The sequence below is a fragment of the Salvelinus sp. IW2-2015 genome, linkage group LG23 (genome assembly GCF_002910315.2).
Source record: "Salvelinus sp. IW2-2015 linkage group LG23, ASM291031v2, whole genome shotgun sequence".
NCBI lineage: Eukaryota > Metazoa > Chordata > Actinopteri > Salmoniformes > Salmonidae > Salvelinus > Salvelinus sp. IW2-2015.
Window position 1 is genome coordinate 21,635,779 of NC_036863.1, and position 23,626 is coordinate 21,659,404.

At 40.2% G+C, this 23,626-nt stretch overlaps 1 protein-coding gene across 1 annotated transcript; it reads right to left on the reverse strand.

Moving 5' to 3' along the window:
- Window positions 1-445: 445 nt before the first annotated feature.
- Window positions 446-21,816, reverse strand: LOC111950452 (protein FAM114A2). Its single transcript, XM_023968044.2, has 14 exons — window positions 21,702-21,816; window positions 16,859-17,167; window positions 16,017-16,116; window positions 15,729-15,830; window positions 15,451-15,554; window positions 15,215-15,349; window positions 14,953-15,111; window positions 14,211-14,334; window positions 10,327-10,412; window positions 10,016-10,114; window positions 9,785-9,924; window positions 9,535-9,607; window positions 3,078-3,131; window positions 446-1,090 (listed from the first exon to the last, which is right to left on the reverse strand). The coding sequence occupies exons 2-14, from the start codon at window positions 17,153-17,155 to the stop codon at window positions 989-991; spliced, it is 1,575 nt and encodes a 524-aa protein (XP_023823812.1). The 5' UTR covers window positions 17,156-17,167; window positions 21,702-21,816; the 3' UTR covers window positions 446-988.
- Between the last annotated feature and the right edge of the window lie 1,810 nt (window positions 21,817-23,626).

The window sequence follows — 23,626 nt, forward strand, 5'->3', positions numbered from 1 at the left end:
CACATGATGCTCTGACCAGTAGCTAGAGTATGGACTGTGGAGCATACACCACCTCAGTGTTATCCACCCGTTTTCCCCCAGAGAAATACAAACTTAAATTGCTACATATCTATAGTGTGTAACTTTATAGTTGCCAATGTGGTTGGTTTCATGTCATGACCCTATATACAGTATATCAAGGTTTCAGCACAATAATTACCTAATTATCCAGGAGTTAATTGGTTTGTAAAAGTTTTTACAAATGAAATGCTTTATAAATTGTGTCACATTTTCTCTTTTCTTTTCAATGTCACACAATAATGCAATCGATGCAAAGCTTTAATAGGATGTTGTTTAAGACATTATCTTTATTTGAAAAGCGTAAAATACCTGACCGTAAAATAGCCCCAAAAGTCCAAGGAAAACCTGATACAGTTCCAAGACACAGATGACCACAATCACTTTTCCTACTAAGATACAATTACAATAGTTGTCATCATTCAATTACTAATTTTCTGGTTATACAATTACACCTGAAGATAAACAGGGAGGTATGTGTGCCAAAGCGATATCACATTAATTTGCAATACAGACACCTGAAGTACTTGGGGTTATCCTGAAGTCCTGGTGTTATGAATAATGCATTGAATCATGGTAATTGTGAAACAGAGACATGGAAAAGTCTATATTCAGAATTTCTCAATGTCAGTACATAAGCACAGTATTTGTATGAGAAATGCAAACATCAATGTCATTCAAACATGTCAGCTCTAGACTCCTCAAAAAGTGTACATTGGTATATCTACTGTGCTATACAACAACAGCACTACACTACTTCACGACGAGTAAACACTGTTTGTCAAAGGTACATTTCTTCTGAGGCGTGGCACTTTAGATAGGCTTCGAAATAAATATAATATAAAGCTGAGGAAGTATTTTTAAAACCGCAATGACATGTCAATGCTTTTTGTCAGGGTCCCTTGTTCGCACAGCTGGCAGAAAGATGTGGTCACTGTTGGTTAGAGTCAGCACTACTTTGAATGTGGGACACCTCTAATACAGGCATGAGGAGCTGGAAGGAATCCTGGATGTACGATGCACTGTTTGAAGCCTAAAGAAGACGAGATACATACAATACTTATTTTCCACCATAATTTGCAAATAAATTCATTAAAAATCCTACAATGTGATTTTCTGGATTTTTTTTCTCATTTTGTCTGTCATAGTTTAAATGTACCTATGATGAAAATTACAGGCCTCTCTCATCTTTTTAAGTGGGAGAACTTGCACAATTGGTGGCTGACTAAATACTTTTTTGCCCCACTGTAGATACAATTGAAGTCAGAAGTTTACATACACTTAGGTTGGAGTCATTAAAACTCATTTTTCAACCACTCCACACATTTCTTGTTAACAAACCATAGTTTTGGTTAGGACATCTACTTTGTGCATGACACAAATAATTTTTCCAACAATTGTTTACAGACAGATTATTTCACTTATAATTCACTGTATCACAATTCCAGTGGGTCAGAAGTTTACATACACTAAGTTGACTGTTGCTTTAAACAGCTTGAAAAATTCCTGAAAATGATGTCATGGCTTTAGAAGCTTTTGATAGGCCAATTGACATAATTTGAGTCAATTGGAGATGTTCCTGTAGATATATTTCAAGGCCTACCTTAAAACTCAGTGCCTCTTTGCTTAACATCATGGGAAAATCAATTGAAATCAGCCAAGACCTCAGAAAAATTATTGTAGACCTCCACAAGTCTGGTTCATCCTTGGAAGCAATTTCCAAATGCCTGAAGGTACAACATTCATCTGTACAAACAATAGTACGCAAGTATAAACACCATGGGACCACGCAGCCGTCATACCGCTCAGGAAGGAGACGCATTCTGTCTCCTAGAGATGAAAGTACTTTGGTGCGAAAAGTGCAAATCAATCCCACAACAACAGCAAAGGACCTTGTGAAGATGCTGGAGGAAACAGGTACAAAGGTATCTATATCCACAGTAAAACGAGTCCTATATCGACATAACCTGAAAGGCCGCTCAGCAAGGAAGAAGCCACTGCTCCAAAACCGCCATAAAAAAGCCAGACTACGGTTTGCAACTGCACATGGGGACAAAGATCGTACTTTTTGGAGAAATGTCCTCTGGTCTGATGAAACAAAAATAGAACTGTTTGGCCATAATGACCATCGTTATGTTTGGAGGAAAAAGGGGGAAGCTTGCAAGCTGAAGAACACCATCCCAACCGTGAAGAACGGGGGTGGTAGCATCATGTTGTTGGGGTGCTTTGCTGCAGGAGGGACTGGTGCACTTCACAAAATAGATGCATCATGAGGTAGGAAAATTATGTGGATATATTGAAGCAACATCTCAAGACATCAGTCAGGAAGTTAAAGCTTGGTCGCAAATGGGTCTTCCAAATGGACAATGACCCCAAGCATACTTCCAAAGTTGTGGCAAAATGGCTAAGGACAACAAAGTCAAGGTATTGGAGTGGCCATCACAAAGCCCTGACCTCAATCCTATAGAAAATGTGTGTGCAGAACTGAAAAAGCGTGTGCGAGCAAGGAGGCCTACAAACCTGACTCAGTTACACCAGCTCTGTCAGAAGGAATGGGCCAAAATTCCCCCAACTTATGGTGGGAAGCTTGTGGAAGGTTACCCAAAACGTTTGACCCAAGTTAAACAATTTTAAAGGCAATGCTGCCAAATGCTAATTGAGTGTATGTAACCTTCTGACCCACTGAGAATGTGATGAAAGAAATAAAAGTTGAAATAAATMATTCTCTCTACTATTATTCTGACATTTCACATTCTTAAAATAGAGTGCTGATTCTAACTGACCTGATTGTAACTGGCATGGAATTTTTACTAGGATTAAATGTCAGGAATTGTGAAAAACTGAGTTTAAATGTATTTGGTTAAGGTGTATGTAAACTTCTGACTTCAACTGTACATAAACGATGCACCACATTTGTAAATCTCTCACACACACAAACACACATTGTTATGATTCAGCTTTCAGACAGAATGAAGAGGATGTGATATGCAGCAACGTACGATAATGAATTCGATACAAACCTCCAAAAATACTCCCGTTATGAGTGGATTGAGGACATCTCCCTTTTCATTTGACTGAAAAACAAAATGTTTTAGTCTTAATAGTCAGTGAACAAGGAATCTTATACACCTATTAAAGGGATACTTAGGGATTTTGGCAATATAGCCCTTTATTTACTTCCCCAGAGTCAGCTGAACTCAATCACGGATACCATTTTTATGTCTCTGCATCCAGTATGAAGGAAGTTAGAGGTAGTTTTGCGAGCCAATGCTAACTAGTGTTAGCACAATGACTGAACGTCTATGGTATCTACTAGCATGCTTGAAAAAGAAAAGGAGAGTTCGGATGCAATCATTTTATAATTAACTTTTCGACAGACAAGCTGTCTTCATCAGTGTATAATGACAAACACTGCGGTTCACTAATTTATATACTTTGAAAGAACACACACAGGTGTCTGTAATCATGGCCAAGTGTTGCTTGATTTTATTGGTTGATTTACAGATATAAATAGAACATATAAAAAAAACTACTAGCTTGATAGCAGTTACCATAGACTTCTATTCATTGCATTAACGATAGTTAGAGATAGATCGAAAAGTGCTGGGGGGTAGTGGATAGTCCAACTCAATGTGTCATAAAACAATAAATTGCACTCCCCTTCCCAAATGTACAAATATTTTCACATAACCCTCCCCCCTCATAGAATTATCTCAAAATAATGTTTACGGCCACAAATAACAATAACTGTAGAGAACCTGTGTTTATAAACATGGATATCGACTTAGACACTTCAGCATGCAGTCAATGCCACGCAGGGCTACGGGCCAGGAGGATGAGGGTTCGTCAACCATCACAGAAGAGCTCACTCTCCCTGCCTGTTTCATTACACTACAATCAGAGCCTGGTGCAGAAAATGATCAGCTAGGGGGAAATCAGATTTTTCTATGCCATTTATAATTATACAGTGCCTTCAGAAAGTATTCAGACCCCTTGACTTTTTACACATTTTGTTACGTTACAGCCTTATTCTAAAATGTATTAAATATTTTAAAAATTCTCAGCAATCTACACATAATACCCCAGAAATGTTTGTAAATGTATTAAACATTAAAAACAGAAATACCTTATTTACATAAGTATTCAGACCCTTTGCTATGAGACTCAAAATTGATCTCAGCTGCATCCTGTTTCCATTGATCATCCTTGAGATGTTTCTACAACTTGATTGGAGTCCACCTGTGGTAAATTCAATTGATCGGACATGATTTGGAAAGGCACAGACCTGTCAATATTAGGTCCCACAGTTGAGAGTGCATGTCAGAGCAAAAACAAAGGCATGAGGTCGAAGGAATTGGCCGTAGAGCTCCAAGACAGATTGTGTCGAGGTACAGATCTGGGGAAGGGTACAAAAAAATGTCTGCAGCATTGAAAGTCCCCAGGAACACAGTGGCCTCCATCAATCTTAAATAGAAGAAGTTTGGAACAACCAAGTGTCTTCCTAGAGCTGACCAACCGGCCAAACTGAGCAATCAAGGGAGAAGGGCCTTGGTCAGGGAGGTGACCAAGAACCCAATGGTCACTCTGACAGAGCTCTAAAGTTACTCTGTGGAGATGGGAGAACCTTGCAGAAGGACAACCATATCTGCAGCACTCCACCGCCAGGCCTTTATGGTAGAGTGGCCAGACAGAAGCCACTCCTCAGTAAGAGGCACATGACGCCTGCTTGGAGTTTGCCAAAAGGCACCTAAAGACTCTTTGGCCTGAATGCCAAGCGTCACGTCTGGAGGAAACCTGGCACCATCCCTACGGTGAAGCATGGTGGTGACAGCATCATGCTGTGGGGATGTTTTTCTGCAGCAGGGACAGGGAGATTAGTCAGGATCGAGGCAAAGATGAACGGAGTAAAGTACAGAGAGATCCTTGATGAAAACCTGCTCCAGAGAGCTCAAGACCAAAGACTGGGGCGAAGGTTCATCTTCGAACAGAACAACGACCCTAAGAACACAGCCAAGACAACGCAGGAGTGGCTTCGGGACAAGTCTCTGTATGTCCTTGAGTGACCCAGCCTGAGACCGGACTTGAACCTAATCAAATATCTCTGGAGAGACCTGAAAATAGTTGTGCCGCGACGCTCCCCATCCAACCTGACAGAGCTTGAGAGGACCTGCAGAGAAGAATGGGAGAAACTCTCCAAATACAGGTGTGACAAGCTTGTAGCGTCATACCCAAGAAGACTCGAGACTGTAATTGCTGCCAAAGGTGCTTCAACAAAGTACTGAGTAAAGGGTCTGAATACTTATGTAAATGTGATATGAGTTTTTTTTWATTAATAATAAATTAGCAAACATTTTGAAAAACCTGTTTTTGCTTTATCATTATGGAGTATTGTCTGTAGATTGATGAGGGGGAAAAAGTATTTAGTCAATTTTAGAATAAGAATGTAACGTAACAAAATGTGAAAAAAGTCAAGGGGTCTGAAAACTTTCCAAATGCACTGTATAAAATATTTGAAACTTATTTTCCACAAACAGATTTCTGTGCCAATGCACTACACAACCAATAAACAAAGCATACAGACTTTGGGCACTTCAAAATCATGGTTTGTGTTTTCAACACCAAGATAAATAGACTGTCAATCTCAACAAAGAGAAAATACATCCCTCACTACCCAGCAGGCTTACCCAGTATGAAGACATCTCAGAATGTCATTAAACCTTTTGGTGTTTTGTAACAGATGTCTCTTTCCGTTCATCAATTGGCCACTGCACAGTTTGGATTGATTCATTGATTGACTTATTTGTCAGTTAAAATAGTACATATATACAAAAATATTGTTTGGACAATAAAGTCTGGGACTTATTTCCATTGTGGTCATTTTTTTAACATAAATACATACAATACCAGTCAAAAGTTTGGACACACCTACTCATTCCAGGGTTTTTCTTTATTTTGACTATTTTCTACATTGTAGAATAATAGTGAAGACATCAAAACTATGAAATAACACATATGGAATCATGTAGTAACCAAAAGAAGGTGTTAAACAAATCAAAATATATTTTATATTTGAGATTCTTCAAAAAAGACACATTTAGCCTTGATGACAGCTTTGCACAGTCTTGGCATTCTCTCAACCAGCTTCATGAGGTAGTCACCTGGAATGCATTTCAATTAATAGGTGTGCCTTGTTAAAAGTGTGGAATTTCTTTCCTTCTTAATTCTTTTGAGCCAATCAGTTGTGTTGTGACAAGGTAGGGGTGGTATACAGGAGATATCCCTATTTGGTAAAAGACCAAGTCCATTTTATGGCAAGAAAGTCCCCAAGACTTGTGGTCCCGTGTGGCTCAGTTGGTAGAGCATGGTGCTTGCAACGCCAGGGTTGTGGGTTCATTCCCCACGGGGGGACCAGGATGAATATGTATGAACTTTCGCTCTGGATAAGTCGCTCTGGATAAGAGCGTCAGCTAAATGACTTAAATGTAAATGTAAGAACAGCTCAAATAAGCAAAGATAAATGACAGTCCATCATTACTTCAAGACATGAAGGTCAGTCAATTTGGAAAATCTCAAGAACTTTGAAAGTTTCTTCAAGTGCAGTCGCAAAAACCATCAAGTGTTATGATGAATCTGGCTTTCATGGGGACCGCCACAGGAAAGGAAGACCCAGAGTTACCTCTGCTGCAGAGGATAAGTTCATTAGAGTTACCAGCCTCAGATTTCAGCCCAAATAAATGCTTCAAAGAGTTAAAGTAACAGACACATCTCAACATCAACTGTTCAGGGTAGACTGTGTGAATCAGGCCTTCATGGTCGAATTTCTGCAAAGAAACCACTACTAAAGGACACCAATAATAAGAAGAGACTTGCTTGGGCCAAGAAACACGAGCAATGGACATTAGACCGGTGGAAATAAGTCCTTTGGTCTGATGAGTCCAAATTTGACATTTTTGGTTCCAACCAGCTTTTCTTTGTGGGACGCAGAGCAGGTAATGGATGATCTCCGCATGTGTGGTTCCAACCGTGAAGCATGGAGGAGGAGGTGTGATGGTGCTTAAATTAGTATGATATGCACAGCCAGAACAGGACTGGCCACCCCTCGGAGCCTGATCCCTTTCTAGGTTTCTTACTAGGTTCCTGCCTTTCTAGGGAGTTTTTCCTAGCCACCTTGCTTCTACATCTGCATTGCTTGCTGTTTGGAGTTTTAGGCTGGGTTTCTGTATTGCACTTTGTGACATCGATTGATGTAAACAGGGCTTTATAAATAAATTTGATTGATGTTACATTTGGTATGGTTACATTAGAAAGAAGGTTACTTAAGGCAAAAACAAAAGTACGGTGGTGGTCAGGGTGGATGGGTGTGAGTATAATGTGAACATCTTGCAACCCAAAGGTTGCGAGTTCAAATCTCATCACGGACAACTTTAGCATTTTAGCTAATTAGCAACTTTTCAACTACATACTACTTTAAGCTACTTTGCAACTACTTAGCAGGTTAGCTAACCCTCCCCTTAACCTAACTCCTAAACTTAATCCTAACCTTAACCCTCAGCCTAGCTAACGTTAGCCAGCTAGCTAATGTTAGCCACCAAGCCACCTAGCTAGAATTTGTAACATACTGTACGTTTAGCAAATTTGTAACATATAATACACATTGTAATTCGTAATATATCAAACAAAATGGGTGACGACATCCACAAATTAATACATACCATATCATACTAAATGGAGTGTGAATAATTTGTAATTATCTGAGACCCCGTTGTGTGTGGTCAACTAGATGATCATTTCAGCATGATTTTGATTGGGACAGCGACATCGCACTGCTTTGAGACAAGCGAATCATCTTGATACATTTATCAGTGTAAGATTTTTGTTTTCACTGAATCACCGTTTGGATATTGGTTAAGCTACAATTAGTCTGGGAAAATGTTAGCTAAATTGCTGTGAGTGCTGCTCATGATCATCTTGTCTAGTTGGCTCATTTATTAGAAAATGTTGCCATGTTATGTAGTTTAACAAGTGGATTATTTTGCTAGCAGTCGCTTAGTAGCCTAGGCCTACTCCCGGCCAAAAACCTGTGACTTCACTGACTTCTCATCCCTAATTGTTCCTGAAAATTGCTCTGAATAAGAGTGTATACTAAATTACTMAAATGTAAATGTAAAAATTATGTCTGATAATCAATCAATGTGATTTTATTTCACTGAATTTCCATCTGTACAGGCTATTTGGAGGCGGTATAGCTCATCTATCTATTAGTTTGCTCATCTTGGAGCGGCAGGTAACCTAGTGGTTAGAGCGTTGGACTAGTAACCGAAAGGTTGCAAGACTGAATCCCCGAGCTGACAAGGTAAACATCTGTCGTTCTGCCCCTGAACAAGGCAGTTAATCCACTGTTCCTAGGCCGTCATTGAAAATAAGAATTTGTTCTTAACTGACTTGCCTAGTTAAATAAAAAATGAATCTATCACTGATCAGAAACATTTTCTGTGACAAGTTGTGTGGGAAAGATATTATTTGTTTTTTATTCTGTTATATTCTTACTATAGTATACACTGAGTATACCTAACATTAGGAACACCTTCCTAATATTGAGTTGTCTCCCCCCCTCCCCCTTTTGCCCTAAGAACAGCCTCAATTCATTGGGGCATGGGCTCTACAAGGTGTCAAAAGCGTTCCACAGGGAGGCTGGCCCATGTTGACTCCAATGCTTCCCACAAGTTGGCTGGATGTCCTTTGGTTACAGTTCTTGACACAAACCGTTGCGCCTGGCACCTACTACTGTTCAAAGGCACTTAAATATTTTGTCTTTCCCATTCACCCTCTGAATGGCACACATACACAATCCACATCTCAATTGTCTCAAGGCCCCCCCATCTACACGGACTGAAGTGGATTTAACAAGTGACAACAATAAGGAATCATAGCCTTCACCTGATCAGTCTATGTAATGGAAAGAGCAGGTGTTCTTAATGTTTTTTATACTCAGTGTATATGTTTGTTGACTGTAATCGGGTAGGTTTGTCTTGTCTGTTTAATCAACAAAATAACAAATTATTGATTTCATTTGGATGGCGCAGTCATGGCTTCACAGACCCGTACCATAGGCCTAATTAAACTCAAAATACGCTATTAAAATAGACGCCTACCCACCACAACTACCACTCGTCCCCGGCATGCCGGCATAAAAGGCGTATGCATAAGAGAGTCATATAAACATCGCCCTATCTGTTTTGTTTACAGGCAAAATACCTTAAATCCTATGCGAAAGCAGTATTTGTGAAACTCAAAAGACAGTTTATACATTTTCATAGTGAGGCAGTACAATTAAGTTTCATGATGAAAAGTTGTTGTGCAAGACCATGAATACTAACATCTGAAGCTGAGTTCTGTGAATGTGGCTTCCAAGAGTGTAAGCTTAGTGACAGGCTAAATATACTTTGTGATATAGTTTGTATAGAATCACTATCTTACCCCTATTGTAGTTAAACAGGAGGTGAACTTCTTGGAAAGTAGTGATATCTCTTTACACAAAACAATTGTTATTCTGTAAGGGGAGAACAAAATGTTGCGTTAGAGCACAATCACATTCTGGAATATGACAACAATAAGGGTATCAATACACACATGTTATGTCTGAAGGTTAGGGATGTGTGAACCAGAGCTATATCTATGACTAGTAATATAACACTCTGTAGATGGCTGATGGTGTGTAGGAACTTACTGCGAGAGGATTTTGGCCTGCTCCAAAGTGGTGACCTTCTGGCTGGTACAGAGTAGGATCATCTCGGCCACTTTGTGGAACTGCTCTATGGATCTGGCTGTTAGCTCAGCCAGGCTTTTGATGGCTGACGAGTGGACATTCTGAGAGGAATCAACAACACTCACATCAGTAGTTACAACAGAAAGAAGCTCCATTCCAATAGTCACGATGTCAGATAATAATTTTCCATACCTCAACAGTATAGGTTTTTGCCACTTCCTCTTCATTCCTTTCTTCTTCCTTTATGGGTTTGGTCATTTGGGCAATCTGGTCACATGCATTCTTACTCACCTGATGAGTGTTTGCAGAGAAAAAATAGGTTAGARATTAGTGATCTACCATGCCGAAAAAGCAAAGTCGAGTAGTGCTCAGTCCTTTCAAAACGCAATCCTGCCAAAACTCGGAAGATGGCAACAAACACTGCTATATTATTGTACCGCTAGCATGAGACCGTAAGATCACTGGCTTGAAATTCAATCAAAACAGAAATGTATTGTGCCAACCTTGCCAAGTTTGTCAGCTGTTGTGGGTATGTGTAGTCCATCAAGGGCCTCTGTTAATTCCCTCAGAAACTCAGCGCCATCTTCATCTGAAAATAAATATGAATAAACAAAATGTATTGCTTTTGCTCATTGTATTTATCACAAAAACATACTGCCATCTTTCCCTAAAACAAGATAACAATTCTGATGTTTATCAGTTGAATTATCACCCACAGAAGAAAAAAAATCATAGATCAAAAGTATTTTGTTTCTGTTGTGAGTACAGTGGCGACACATCATTCTGGGCAGGTAGGGCAGAGACCCACCTGTTTTGAGCCCTACCTGTTTAGCAAAATATATACAGTACTAGTCAAACGTTTGGACACATCTACTCATTCAAGGGTTTTTCTTTATTTTTACTATTTTCTAAACTGTGAAGCATTTATTTGGGCTGCAATCTAATGAACTTGTCCTCTGCAGCAGAGGTAACTCCTGTGGCGGTCCTCATGAAAGCCAGTTTCATCATAGTACTTGATGGTTTTTGCGACTGCACTTGAAGAAGCTTTCAAAGTTCTTGAAATGTTCCGGATTGACTGACCTTCCTGTCTTAAAGTAATGATGGATTGTCATTTCTCTTTGCTAATTTGAGCTGTTCTTTCCATAATATGGACTTAGTCTTTTACTAAATAGGGCTATCTCCTGTATACCACCCCTACTGTCACGTTCTGACCCTAGTTCTTTTGTTATTTCTTTGTTTTAGTGTGGTCAGGGCGTGAGTTGGGTGGGTTATCTATGTGCGTTTTTCTATGTTGGTTTTTTCGTTTGGCCTGGTATGATTCTCAATCAGAGGCAGGTGTCGTTAGTTGTCTCTGATTGAGAATCATACTTAGGTAGCCTTTTTCCACCTGGGTTGTGTGGGTGGTTATTTTCCGTGTCAGTGTTTGTTCCACACRGAACTGTTTCGGTTTGTATTTCACATATTGTTTTGTTTCTGTGTTCGTTCGTTATTAAAGAAAATGAACACGTACCACGCTGCGCATTGGTCCTCCTCTCTTTCTCCCAACGAAGATCGTTACACCTACCTTGTCACAACACAACTGATTCAAATGTATTAAGGAAATAAATTCCACAAATTAACTTTTAACAAGGCTCAGCTGTTAATTGAAATGCATTCCAGGTGACTACCTCATGAAGCTGGTTGAGAGAATGCCAAGAGTGTGCAAAGCTATCATCAAGGCAAAGGGTGGCTGCTTTGAAGAATCTCAAATAAAACATATATTTTGATTTGTTTAACACTTTCTTTTGGTTACTACATTATTCCATATGTGTTATTTCATAGTTTTGATGTCTTCACTATTATTCTACAATGTAGAAAATAGTCAAAATAAAGAAAAACCCTGGAATGAGTAGGTGTGTCCAAACTTTTGACTGGTACTGTATATTGCCTGTTTTGCATGCTATTTTGGCATTCATTCGTGTTACATATCAGTTTTCAAACAATGTAAACAACTATAATAATTGAGTTAATAAAGCCACATACTCTCTTTCTTGAGTAAGGCAGCTCCAAAAGCAGGTGTTTCAGACTAACTCAGTGCTTTCAGTGGTGGAGGGGCAGCCAGCGAAAGCAMMGAGCGAAGGCATTGGTAATGTTCTCTAGTTGCACTGTGATTGGCTTAGTGTTTGGTCACTCATGGGGACACTGCAGAATCTACAGGGAGAGCTTGGCAGTTCAAGCCCCCTTGGGTGCTGCCATAGATGTACAATAGAGGTTCCCTTCCAAGAAGGCTCAAGGTCATTGGCCACAGATAAAATGACTTCAAATCACATTATATCCACCATAGCTTTGATTGGACTGATCATGTTAACATCATACCTTCAAAATCTTAGCTAGCTAGCTAGATAAGCAGTCATCGTGAATCATGTAGACAATCTACTGACAAATCCTTTTCAATTTATGTCATGTGAAGAGAAATGATAGATAAAACGTATCGGTGCTCATCGGCCATAAACATTACACAACAAGTCGGAAATCGCAAATTCAACAATGAGTAGTTTTGAAGAAATCAGTGGCTAACTGCAAGCGTTGCAAAGCAATCACTATTTTGTTTCCCCTGCCTGCTGTTCGGTGGAGAGGCTGTGTGGTCCAAGTCTGGGTTTAAGGGTTTAAACATCTGTCTGAAAGGGTCTCTTTTCCGAGCTTAAAAGGATAAATATTCACGCGCAACACCATGTCCCAGAAAAGGTTGAATACATTGGCTATACACTMAATCCAGCATAACTTCTGCCGCGTTCAAAACAACTGGGAACTTGGAAATTTCAGACTCCCGAGCGTTCAAGACAACTGGGAACTTTGAAAAAAACAAGCTCTGACTGATAAAAATAAATTTATAATGGTCATCCTACTTGGAATTCCAAGTCGGACACTCGGTCCTCTTTCTAGAGCTCCAACCTAAAGATCACTGGCGTCATGATTTGTTCTAGTTTTTTTTCCTGAGTTCCCAGTTGTCTTGAAAGCACCATAAATCCAGAGAATGCCAGACTTTGATGGCAAAGTTTGCCCAGAAGAAGGACAGCTCGCTCGCTCATTAATGTCTTTATCGAAATTACGGCTTGCCTCTTATCAGCTCATCGTTCCCTTATGCCATAGTTTGTACATCTCAACTGTTATATTGCTTATATAGGTATATCTCATTAGTATCTTATTCATAATTTTCAGGCAATGTTGAAATTATGCAATTATGTTGTGGTTTGTAATCATGTTTGCCAGTGACAGTTTCTTCCCATTCAAATATATATTTATTTTCAACAAAAAGTTCAGTAATAGACCCATGTAATTCCAGTTGATATTGCAAGGGTTGTTTTGTTTGCGCAATGCGCTGTCTGTGCGTCGGTATAGTGGTAAGTGGATCCTCGTGATTGTATTTTCCTTCCTTTTTAGACCACACATATCTTTATGTACATATTCTTTATCCCTTTACACTTGTGTGTATAAGGTAGTAGTTGTGGAATTGTTATGTTAGATTACTTGTTGGTTATTACTGCATTGTCGGAACTAGAAGCACAAGCATTTCGCTACACTCGCATTAACATCTGCTAACCATGTGTATGTGACAAATAAAATTGTATTTTATTTGATTTTGACATAGGCCTAATAAAATACATCAAATGTTAGGCTTACCGTGTTGCTCTCTCTCTCTCTCTGTGTGTGGTGACTTAAAGAAGAGTAGAGTTAAGGCCTGAACATCTTGCTGAATTTATCTAAACTAACATCTGAATTTCTGTCTGTGTCCATTTCGAAACTGCAGAATGAAGGCCTACCTCATTTGCTTGCACTTGCTTATACTTAGAGCTAAGTGTTAATAATAGAAGAACAAACATTATGAATTTACTGAACATACATTGGATAATGTTTGTGTATGGTTCAAAAGTAAAAACAAATTTGTTATTATTGAAGGAGAATGCGGTTCTTATTGAGTTACACAAATCCACAAAGAGTCAGTGGAAACCATATTTATTTAAGCAAGTCAGCCATATCAGCTATGGTTTATAAAAAGACAGTAAATGAGGATGATGGAACTGTTTTCCCGCCAGACTAGGCTCCACTGAAAGCCAGGTGTAGCGGTGGTATGGATTCACTCTATGGTGCTGAAAGGAAAGCTCTGCTGTTGTGACAGCTTTATGTAGCCCCTAACAGTTTGTGGGCACTGTTTGTCACTGTTATAGTGCTGTTTAATGTATTGTTTAATGTTGTGTAGTGGCTTTGTTGGCATGCATCTAAAAAAAAATTGGTTGAGTTTGCCCCAGCAAGATTTACTTGCTAAAATTGTCAGTTTGAGTACTAAAAGACTGTAAATGTAACATTGTGATAATAGACTTTATGTGACTGTTCTGTGACGGTAGGCTACCTTTCTTTTCTTCCACCTCCTCGTCGTCAAACTCTACCAGAGAGAAGGGTTCCTTGATGAGCTTCAGGTCCTCTTTGAGTTGGGCCAGCTCCTCTCCAGACAGAGTGGTTAGAACAGACTTCACCTACACCACACAACATACAACTGATTCAGTCATAAATAACATCTACTAAAACGGGTAGGCAACTAGATTCAGCCCGTGGGCTGATTTTTGTCGGCCCGAATGGTCAGGGGGCCGGAAAATAATATACTAATTGGTACACTGAAAATTGACTACAACTAGGCCCAAAAAGAGATTGTATTTAAAAACTAACAATAATTTCATACCTTGAGACAGACACAATGAGACATGATCACATATGTATATTTTTACTTTATTTGTGGGAATACTTGGGAACAGATTTCCTAAATTAAACTCATTTTTAKCTGAATTCTTGGTGATTTTAGTCTTTTTTTTATCTACCCTCTCAAAGAAGATCACTTGCCTGCCGGCCGCCTGTTGCTAGCCCCTGTACTAAAAGGAGCCAGGAGGATTTTAAAGTGCCATGGACCTGTTTTTATATTTCAAGAGGTTGCAATGGCTGTAGGTTCTCCATTTACAAGTGAGCAAAAATACAGCTAACAAGATGTTGTATTCATTTCAACGGAAGGCTGTGTGCTGTGATCAATCAATAATGTTTAGAGAGGCTGTTTACTTGTTTCTTTGTACAAGGTACAAAATGTGGAACTTGCTCAGTATTACCTTTGACTCACTCTCCCTGGAGAGAATCTCCAGAGCTTCCAAGTGGGCTAGGCCCTGGAATTCATCGAACAGCATTCCGTAATGGGCCTTCTTTTCCGTGTCTGAGGAAACCTCCTCGGCTGTTTGATGCTCCTCACGCTCCTTGGCCTCCCGTAAGACCTTCAGCAAAAGCAAAAACCTTATTCAATCTTGGTCAGAAAGCTTTCAAACGCAAATAAAGTGTAAGCACAACACTGGAGGTGGCTTCTCTACATCCATTCACCTGAGAAAGAGTGTTAGTCTTGATCATCAGACCCTTTGTTTTCTTGAAACCTGGATCTCCCTCTGCTATGACATCCATGGTCTTCTTGCCTATGAACTCCAAGGCATCCAAACCCCCTGTTAGGACTGTTTTCCCCTGGAATATAGATATTTAAGTCAGTAACCAAGTCACTTTTGCCCATAAACAACATATTATGAGAGATATCGTCAAAAAATCAGAGAAGCATTGTTTCTTACAGTGCTTTGAACAACACTGCTGAGGGTTGAGAACATTCCCATGGCGCTTCCCATGGCTGATGCTCCATCTCCTTCCCCTTTATCAGTCTCATTACTGGGTTCACCTAGAAGTAATATACATGTCAGACATCAACCTAATGTGCAGTTACAACAGTGAAGCACTCTACATCTCCACAACAAACGCATCCTAAATATACTAAGGCTTATCACGGCTGATGCTAAATCCAGAGTGATGACGCGTGTTGATAATGTTGATGACCAGCGTGTGCTATCATTACCTTCTTGTTTGTCCTCCTCTCTAATTGGTGCAGACAGCTCTGTGGAGCTGGGGATTCCCAGTGAAGTCTCTGCCTTCTCAATAGCCTGGGTGATCCCTTGGCCTCAGAATGAAAAGAAAGGAATACATTTATTTTGATCTTTGAAAGTTTACCTATGCTGACTGAAAGAGCAGACATATTGTTTAACATGACACCATAATGATAAAACAAACTGACTATTACTCAGACAGAGACAAACCAAAAACTCTGACATTAAAATATGTACATCCATTTTTTGGATCTCCTCACCTACAGTGGCCACAGTGGCCGAGGCCGTTGACATGATGGACTTTCCCCAGCTCCCCCAGTAGCCCCATCCTCCCCGGGCTACTGTCAACTCACTGGGTGCCTGGAGGAGAGCGAGAGATGGAGAAAGAAAATGTTTGTACCGGACTCTACCGTTTCTAGCCTATACGGCTATAATAAAACCTAAACCATATCCAGACCTTAAAAGGGACAATCAGCAGTTGCTACATCAGTTTTTTTAGATATACACTACCATTCAAAAGTTTGGGGTCACTTTGTTTCTGGCCATTTTGAGCCTGTAATTGAAACCACAAATGATCAATTAGCCTTTTAAAATGATAAACTTGGATTAGCTAACACTACGTGCCATTGGAACACAGGAGTAATGGTTGCTGATAATGGGCCTCTGTATGCCTATGTAGATATTCCATTAAAAATCAGTCGTTTCCAGCAACAATAGTCATTTACAACATTAACAATGTCTACACTGTATTTCTGACCAATTTGAGGTTATTTTAATGGACAAAAAATGTGCATTTCTTTCAAAAACAAGGACATTTCTAAGTGACCCCACACTTTTGAACGGTAGTAAATATTAACAAACACTATATAGCCTCAAAACATGGTTAAAACTATAATTTTGATATCATGGATGGTCCGTCCCTGCATCCATAGCTCTGTCTATGAATTTGAGAGTAAAAATTTCTCCAGACCCATCCCTCAGCTTTTTACCAAAACAGTGGCGGGAGCACGCTTTGTTATTGTTTCAACTGCTGATTGGTCTTTTAAGGTTAGAAGTTAAGCTTATTGAATCTTTCACCCAGCTGTATCACATCATGTCTTACCATGGCTGGCTCTTCTTCTACTTTGGGTTTATCCTCCTGAGTCTCCTGGACTTCAACTGGAGGTTTTGGCTCTGGTCTTTTCCTGGTCTTCCTTTCCTTCCTGGTCGGGGCGACATCTGTGGAGTTATCTGTGGTGCTGTCTCCAGGTGGTATCTGTGGAGAGCTGTCTGGTGTCTGTTGAGCACTGTCTGTTAATGTCACAGGCATGGGTTGCTGCAGTGGGGCCTCTGTCTCTGCGAATGGCTCTGCGAACTCAGAACTCCCAGCAGTGTCACCTGGGGCTTCGCTGTCCGACATATTAACACATACCTGTTGTTATTTGATGAAAATAAAATAAGAACTTCATGTGCAATGTACAATGGCAACTAAAAACAGGTTTAAAAAGGACATTCTTTCTAATCATTAAGCTGGAGGTAGAGGTCTCGTGCAATATTGACAAGGCATAGGCTTTTCTTGCAGATTTAGTCTACCTAGCTAGCTAGATTAGCTAAATGACAGATTAGGGACTGATACTCAGAAACTAAGATAACAGTTGTCTGAGCCAAACGTAAGATGGCAAGGTAGGCAGTGTTACATAAAACACATTCAAGTGGAAGTAATTATACATTCCCTGGAGGAATACTACTTGTATTTTTTGTTTTTACATTTTCTGACAAGCGAGCACTTAGATGTGGTAATTTTCACGTTCTCATAAATTCATAGAATGTTTGGTAATTACTATAGTAAGGCATTTGTGAAAATTATATAGCGATATAGAGTGGGAAAGCAGCCGTGCGTTTGGACAATTAATAGACACTGCAGTATATTAAACCTAATAAAATTAAAAACATCTGTCCTGTCCAGGACCAGAGTCCACGCAGACCGGTGCTGCATAGCCAATCAGAGTTTTTTTTTAAATATTTATTTTTTATTTCACCTTTATTTAACCAGGTAGGCCAGTTGACAACAAGTTCTCATTTACAACTGCGACCTGGCCAAGATAAAGCAAAGCAGTGCGACACAAACAACACAGAATTACACATAGGATAAACAAACGTACAGTCAATAACACAATAGAAAAGTCTACATACAGGTGTGCAAATGTAGTAAGATTAGGGAGGTAAGGCAATAAATAGGCCATAGTGGTGAAATAATTACAATTTAGCAATTTAACACTGGCGTGATAGATGTGCAGAAGATGAATGTGCAAGTAGAGATAGTGAGGTGCAAAGGAGCAAAAAATAAATAACAATATGGGAATGAGATAGTTGGGTGGGCTATTTACAGATGGGCTATGTATAGGTGCAGTGATCTGTGAGCTGCTCTGACAGCTGATGATGTTTAAAGTTAGTGAGGGAGATATAAGACTCCAGCTTCAGTGATTTTTGCAATTCGTTCAAGTCATTGGCAGCAGAGAACTGGAAGGAAAGGTGGCCAAAGGAGGAGTTGGCTTTGGGGATGACCAGTGAAATATACCAGCTGGAGCGCGTGCTACGAGTGGGTGCTGCTATGGTGACCAGTGAGCTGAGATAAGGCGGGGCTTTACCTAGCAAAGACTTATAGATGACCTGGAGACAGTGGGTTTGGCGACGAATATGAAGCAAGGGCCAGCCAACGAGAGCGTACAGGTCGCAGTGGTGGGTAGTATATGGGGCTTTGGTGACAAAACGGATGGCAATGTGATAGACTACATCCAATTTGCTGAGTAGAGTGTTGGAGGCTATTTTGTAAATGACATCGCCGAAGTCAAGGATCGGTAGGATAGTCAGTTTTATGAGGATATGTTTGGCAGAATGAGTGAAGGATGCTTTGTTGCGAAATAGGAAGCCGATTCTAGATTTAATTTTGGCTTGCAGATGCTTAATGTGAGTCTGGAAGGAGAGCTTACAGTCTAACCAGACACCTAGCTATTTGTAGTTGTCCACATATTCTAAGTCAGAACCGTCCAGAGTAGTGATGCTAGACGGGCGGGCGGCGATCGGTTGAAGAGCATGCATTAGTTTTACTTGCATTTAAGAGCAGTTGGAGGCAACGGAAGGAGTGTTGTATGGCATTGAAGCTCGTCTGGAGGTTTGTTAACAGTGTCCAAAGAAGAGCCAGAAGTATACCGAATGGTGTCGTCTGTGTAGAGGTGGATCAGAGAATCACCAGCAGCAAGAGCGACATCATTGATGTATACAGAGAAGAGAGTCGGCCCGAGAATTGAACCCCGTGGCACCCCCATAGAGACTGCCAGAGGTCCGGACAACAGGCCCTCCGATTGACAAACTGAACTCTATCTGAGAAGTAGTTGGTGAATCAGACGAGGCAGTCATTTAAGAAACCAAGGCTGTTGAGTCTGCCGATAAGAATGCGGTGATTGACATAGTCGAAAGCCTTGGCCAGGTCGATGAAGACGGCTGAACAGTATTGTCTTTTATCGATGGCGGTTATGATATCGTTTAGGACCTTGAGCGTGGCTACAGTTGGCCTATATGCAAAAAAGCWATTTGCCACACGGGCCTGCCATCATTCACTTTGAACTGGACTGTGTGTTTACAGGCAGTAGCAACAGCGTGACTTTAGAGCATTAGAACACGTTCGCCAAAAGTGACAAAATACACCTGAACAAATTTTTTCAATATGTAGAATGAACAAAAATATAAATGCAACACTTAAAGTGTTGGTCCCATGTTCTATGACCTGAAATAAAAGATCCCATAAATGTTTAAAGCTTATTTCTCTCAACAACAAAAAAAGCTTATTTCTCTCAAATGTTGTGCACATATTTGTTTACATCCCTGTTAGTGAGCATATGTCCTTTGCCAAAATAATCAATCAACCTGACAGGAGTGACATATCAATAAACTGATTAAACTGCATGGTCATTACACAAGTGCACCTTGTGCTGGGGACAATAAAAAGCCACTCTTACATTTTCAGTTTTGTCACACAACACAATGCCACAGATGTCTCAAGTTTTGAGGAACGAGCAATTGGTATGCTGCCTGCAGGAATGTCAAGCTGTTGCCAGARAATGTAATGTTCATGTGTCTACCATATGCCGCCTCCAACATCGTTTTAGAGAATTTGTCAGCATGTCAAACCGGCCTCACAACTACAGACAACCCAGCCCAGGACCTCCATATCCGGCTTCTTCCCCTGCGGGATCGTCTGAGCCCAGCCACCCGAACAGCTGATGAAACTGTGGGTTTGCACAACAAAAGAATTTCTGCACAAACTGTCAGAAACCATCTCAGCGAAGCTCGTCTGCATGCTCGTCGTCTTCACCAGGGTCTTGACCTGACCGCAGTTCGGCGTCGTAACTGACTTCAGTGGGAAAATGCTCACCTTCGATGGCCACTGGCACGCTGGAGAAGTGTGATCTTCACGAATGAATCCCGGTTTCAACTGTACCAGGTAGATGGCAATTTGAATGCACAAAGATACAGTGACAAGATCCTCAGGCCCATTGCCGTGCCATTCATCTGCCTCCATCACCTCATGTTTCAGCATGATAGTCGCAAGGATCTGTACACAATTCCTGGAATCTGAAAATGTCCCAATTCCTCCCTAGCCTGCATACTCACCAGACACGTCACCCATTGACAATGTTTGGGATGCTCTGGATCGACCAGTACGATAGCATGTTCCAAATTCCGCCAATATCCAGCAATTTCGCACAGCCATTGAAGAGGAGTGGGACAACATTCCACAAGCCACAATTAAAAGCCTGATCAACTCTATGCCAAGGMGATCTAGCGCTACATGAGGCAAATGGTGGTCACCAGATACTGACTGGTTTTCTGATCCACGCCTTTACCTTTTTTTTAAAGGTACCTGTGACCAACAGATGCCTATCCGTATTCCCAGTCATGTGAAATCAATAGATTAGGGCCTAATGTATTTATTTCAGTTGTCTAATTTCCTGATATGAACTATAATTCAGTAAAATCTTAGAAATTATTGCATGTTGCATTTATATTTTTGTTCGGTGTAAATACCACGGGAGTCCTCTTACATTTGGGAACATCACAGTCCAAACAACCATTAAAAGGAAGGCTCTTTCCCTCAGTTGCCCATGCACATCAAAAACAACAAGATCAACAACTAACGCTAGCAGAGCGAGATTAGCTAAAAATCTAATGAGGGATAAACCCTCTCAAACTTTTTCAGCTAGTTGGCCGTCAAAAGTGCACTGATAACCGATGGGGAATAATAACCCGCTTGTCCCGTTGTCAAGGAAGTGAGTTTGTGTTTATACAGGACCTTCCGCCCACACCTACAGTCAATCAATCATGTCAATAAGGAGCTATATGGAGCCCTCCGCGTTATTACAACATTTTGGAGGCGCAAAGCGATGCGGTATGGAGTGCAATTTGGCCTCTGCGAGGCTTCGCAATCGCGTCACACCCTCCATCCAGAGCCCTTACAAAAAAAGATGGCAGTTTTGAATCTGCAATAAAAGTAGTTGTTGACTGTGGTATTTTGGACGCAGTAATTGCAGAATAACTGCAAAGTACTACAGTTGAACTGCAGTTATACTTCAATGTAACTGCAGTTGAACTGAAAAGTACAGGTAGGCAGGTAGCCTAGTGGTTAGCGCATTGGGCCAGTAACCGAAAGGTTGTTAGATCGAATCCCCGACCTGACAAGGTAAAAATCTGTCCCTCTTGCCCCATCGTTGTAAAAAAGAATGTGTTCTTAACTGACTTAAGTAGTTGAAACGCTGTCAGTTCCACTCTAACCGCTAGACACTGCACTTTATTCTAGCTTGTTTTTAATCCAATATTGCTATAATTTCTTCTAGAAAGGTGACAGATAAAAGTCTACGAAATAAGTTACATTGTTTAAATAAAGGCTACAAACTATTGACGTTACAAACCTAGCAATTGTATCCCAAAAGTCATAATATTCTTGATTTTATTCTTTATCTTGCAAGGGCTTTTGCGACTAGCCACGTCACACGATGATTTGTTTGGGTTGAGAGTTTCCTCTACTCCTAGGCGCGTGGATTTCCTGTACAAAATAGTACACACCGCCACCTGCTGAGCTGGAGGGAAAAAAACATTCGCCAGTTGGTTTCATGAGTTTATTAGGGCCAAAATCAAATTACCAAAGATAGCGCCTAGATAACTAGAGATAACAACTTGCAATAGAATGAACATTGTAAATGTCAATCAGCATACTGTACTTTGAACTTCTATGTTGGTCTATCTATGCAGATTCTGACCACCATACATACAGTGCCTTCAGAAAGTATTTACAGACCTTGAGTGCTAGGGTGACCACATGTCCGGGACAGTCCCGCATTTTGGCCCTTAGTTCCGGGTCCCGTAACTTAACAATAATGTCCCGCATTTTATCAACAAATTCAAGCACCACTAATTTAGGAAAACAAGGTCGATTTGTCCCGTATTTCAGTCTGGTCTATTATAGTCACGTTGCGCTTATGAAAATATATCTACTGGTGACGTTAAACACTTCTCAATTTTTTTTTGAGATCTTATATTCTGCGCAGCGCAAGAGGAGACATAGGCCAATATCATAGGCAACCAATTTTTATCAAAATCCTTTCGAGCTAAATTCCAGCTAAACTTGGAGACGACAGTTAGGTGTAACTACTTACAAAATGTGTGCTTCTGATGAAGAGCTACAAAAGTAGCCTAAGTAAATGGCCATATTAGACTAAATGCATATTCCCATGAAGATTGTTGAGATGAAATGATTGGCATACGATGCTGCCAACATGTTGTATTCATGTAGGCTACACTGTCCCGCGAATGTCCCACATAATCATTCTGTTGGGTATTTTAAATGTGGTCACCCTACCCTTGACCTTTTCCACATTTGTGTTACATGGATTAAAATGGATTAAAAATATCGTTTTTGTCAGTGGCCTACACACAATACCCCATAATGTCGAAGTGAAAATATGTTTTCAAAATTTGTACAAATGAATTAAATATGAAAAGCTAAAATGTCTTGAGTCAATAAGTATTCAACCCCTTTGTCATGGCAAGCCTAAATAAGTTCAGGAGTGAACATTTGCTTAACACGTCACATAATAAGTTGCATGGACTCTGTGCAATAATAGTGTTTAACATGATTTTTGAATGACTACTTCATCTCTGTACCCCACACATACAATTATCTGTAAGGTCCCTCAGTATAGCAGTGAATTCCAAACACAGATTCAACCCCAAAGACCAGGAAGGTTTTCCAATGCCTCTCAAAGAAGGGCACCTATTGGTAGATGGGTAAAAAAACATATATATATATCCCTTTGAGCATGTTGAAGTTACTAAATACACTTTGGATGGTGTATCAATGCACCCAGTCACTACAAAGATACAAAGGTACAGGCATCCTTCCTACCAGAGAGGAAGGAAACTGCTCAGGAATTTCACCAATTGAGACTTTAAAATAGTTACAGAGTTTAATTCCTGTGATAGTAGAGAAATGTGGATGGATCAACAATATTGTAGTTACTCCACAATACTAACATAAATGACAGACTGGAAATAGAAGGACCCCTATACAGAATACAAATATTCAAACATGTTTGCAACAAGGCACTAAAGTAATACTGCAAAAAAATGTGGCATATGTGAAAATAAATTGTTATATGTGGGGCAAATCCAATACAACACATTACTGAGTACCACTCTCCATATTTTCAAGCATATGGTGGCTTCATCATGTTATGAGTATGCTTGTAATCATTAAGGACTTCAGGATAAAAAGGAAACGGAATAGGAGCTAAGCACAGGCAAAATCCTAGAGGATAACCTGTTTCAGTGTGCTTTC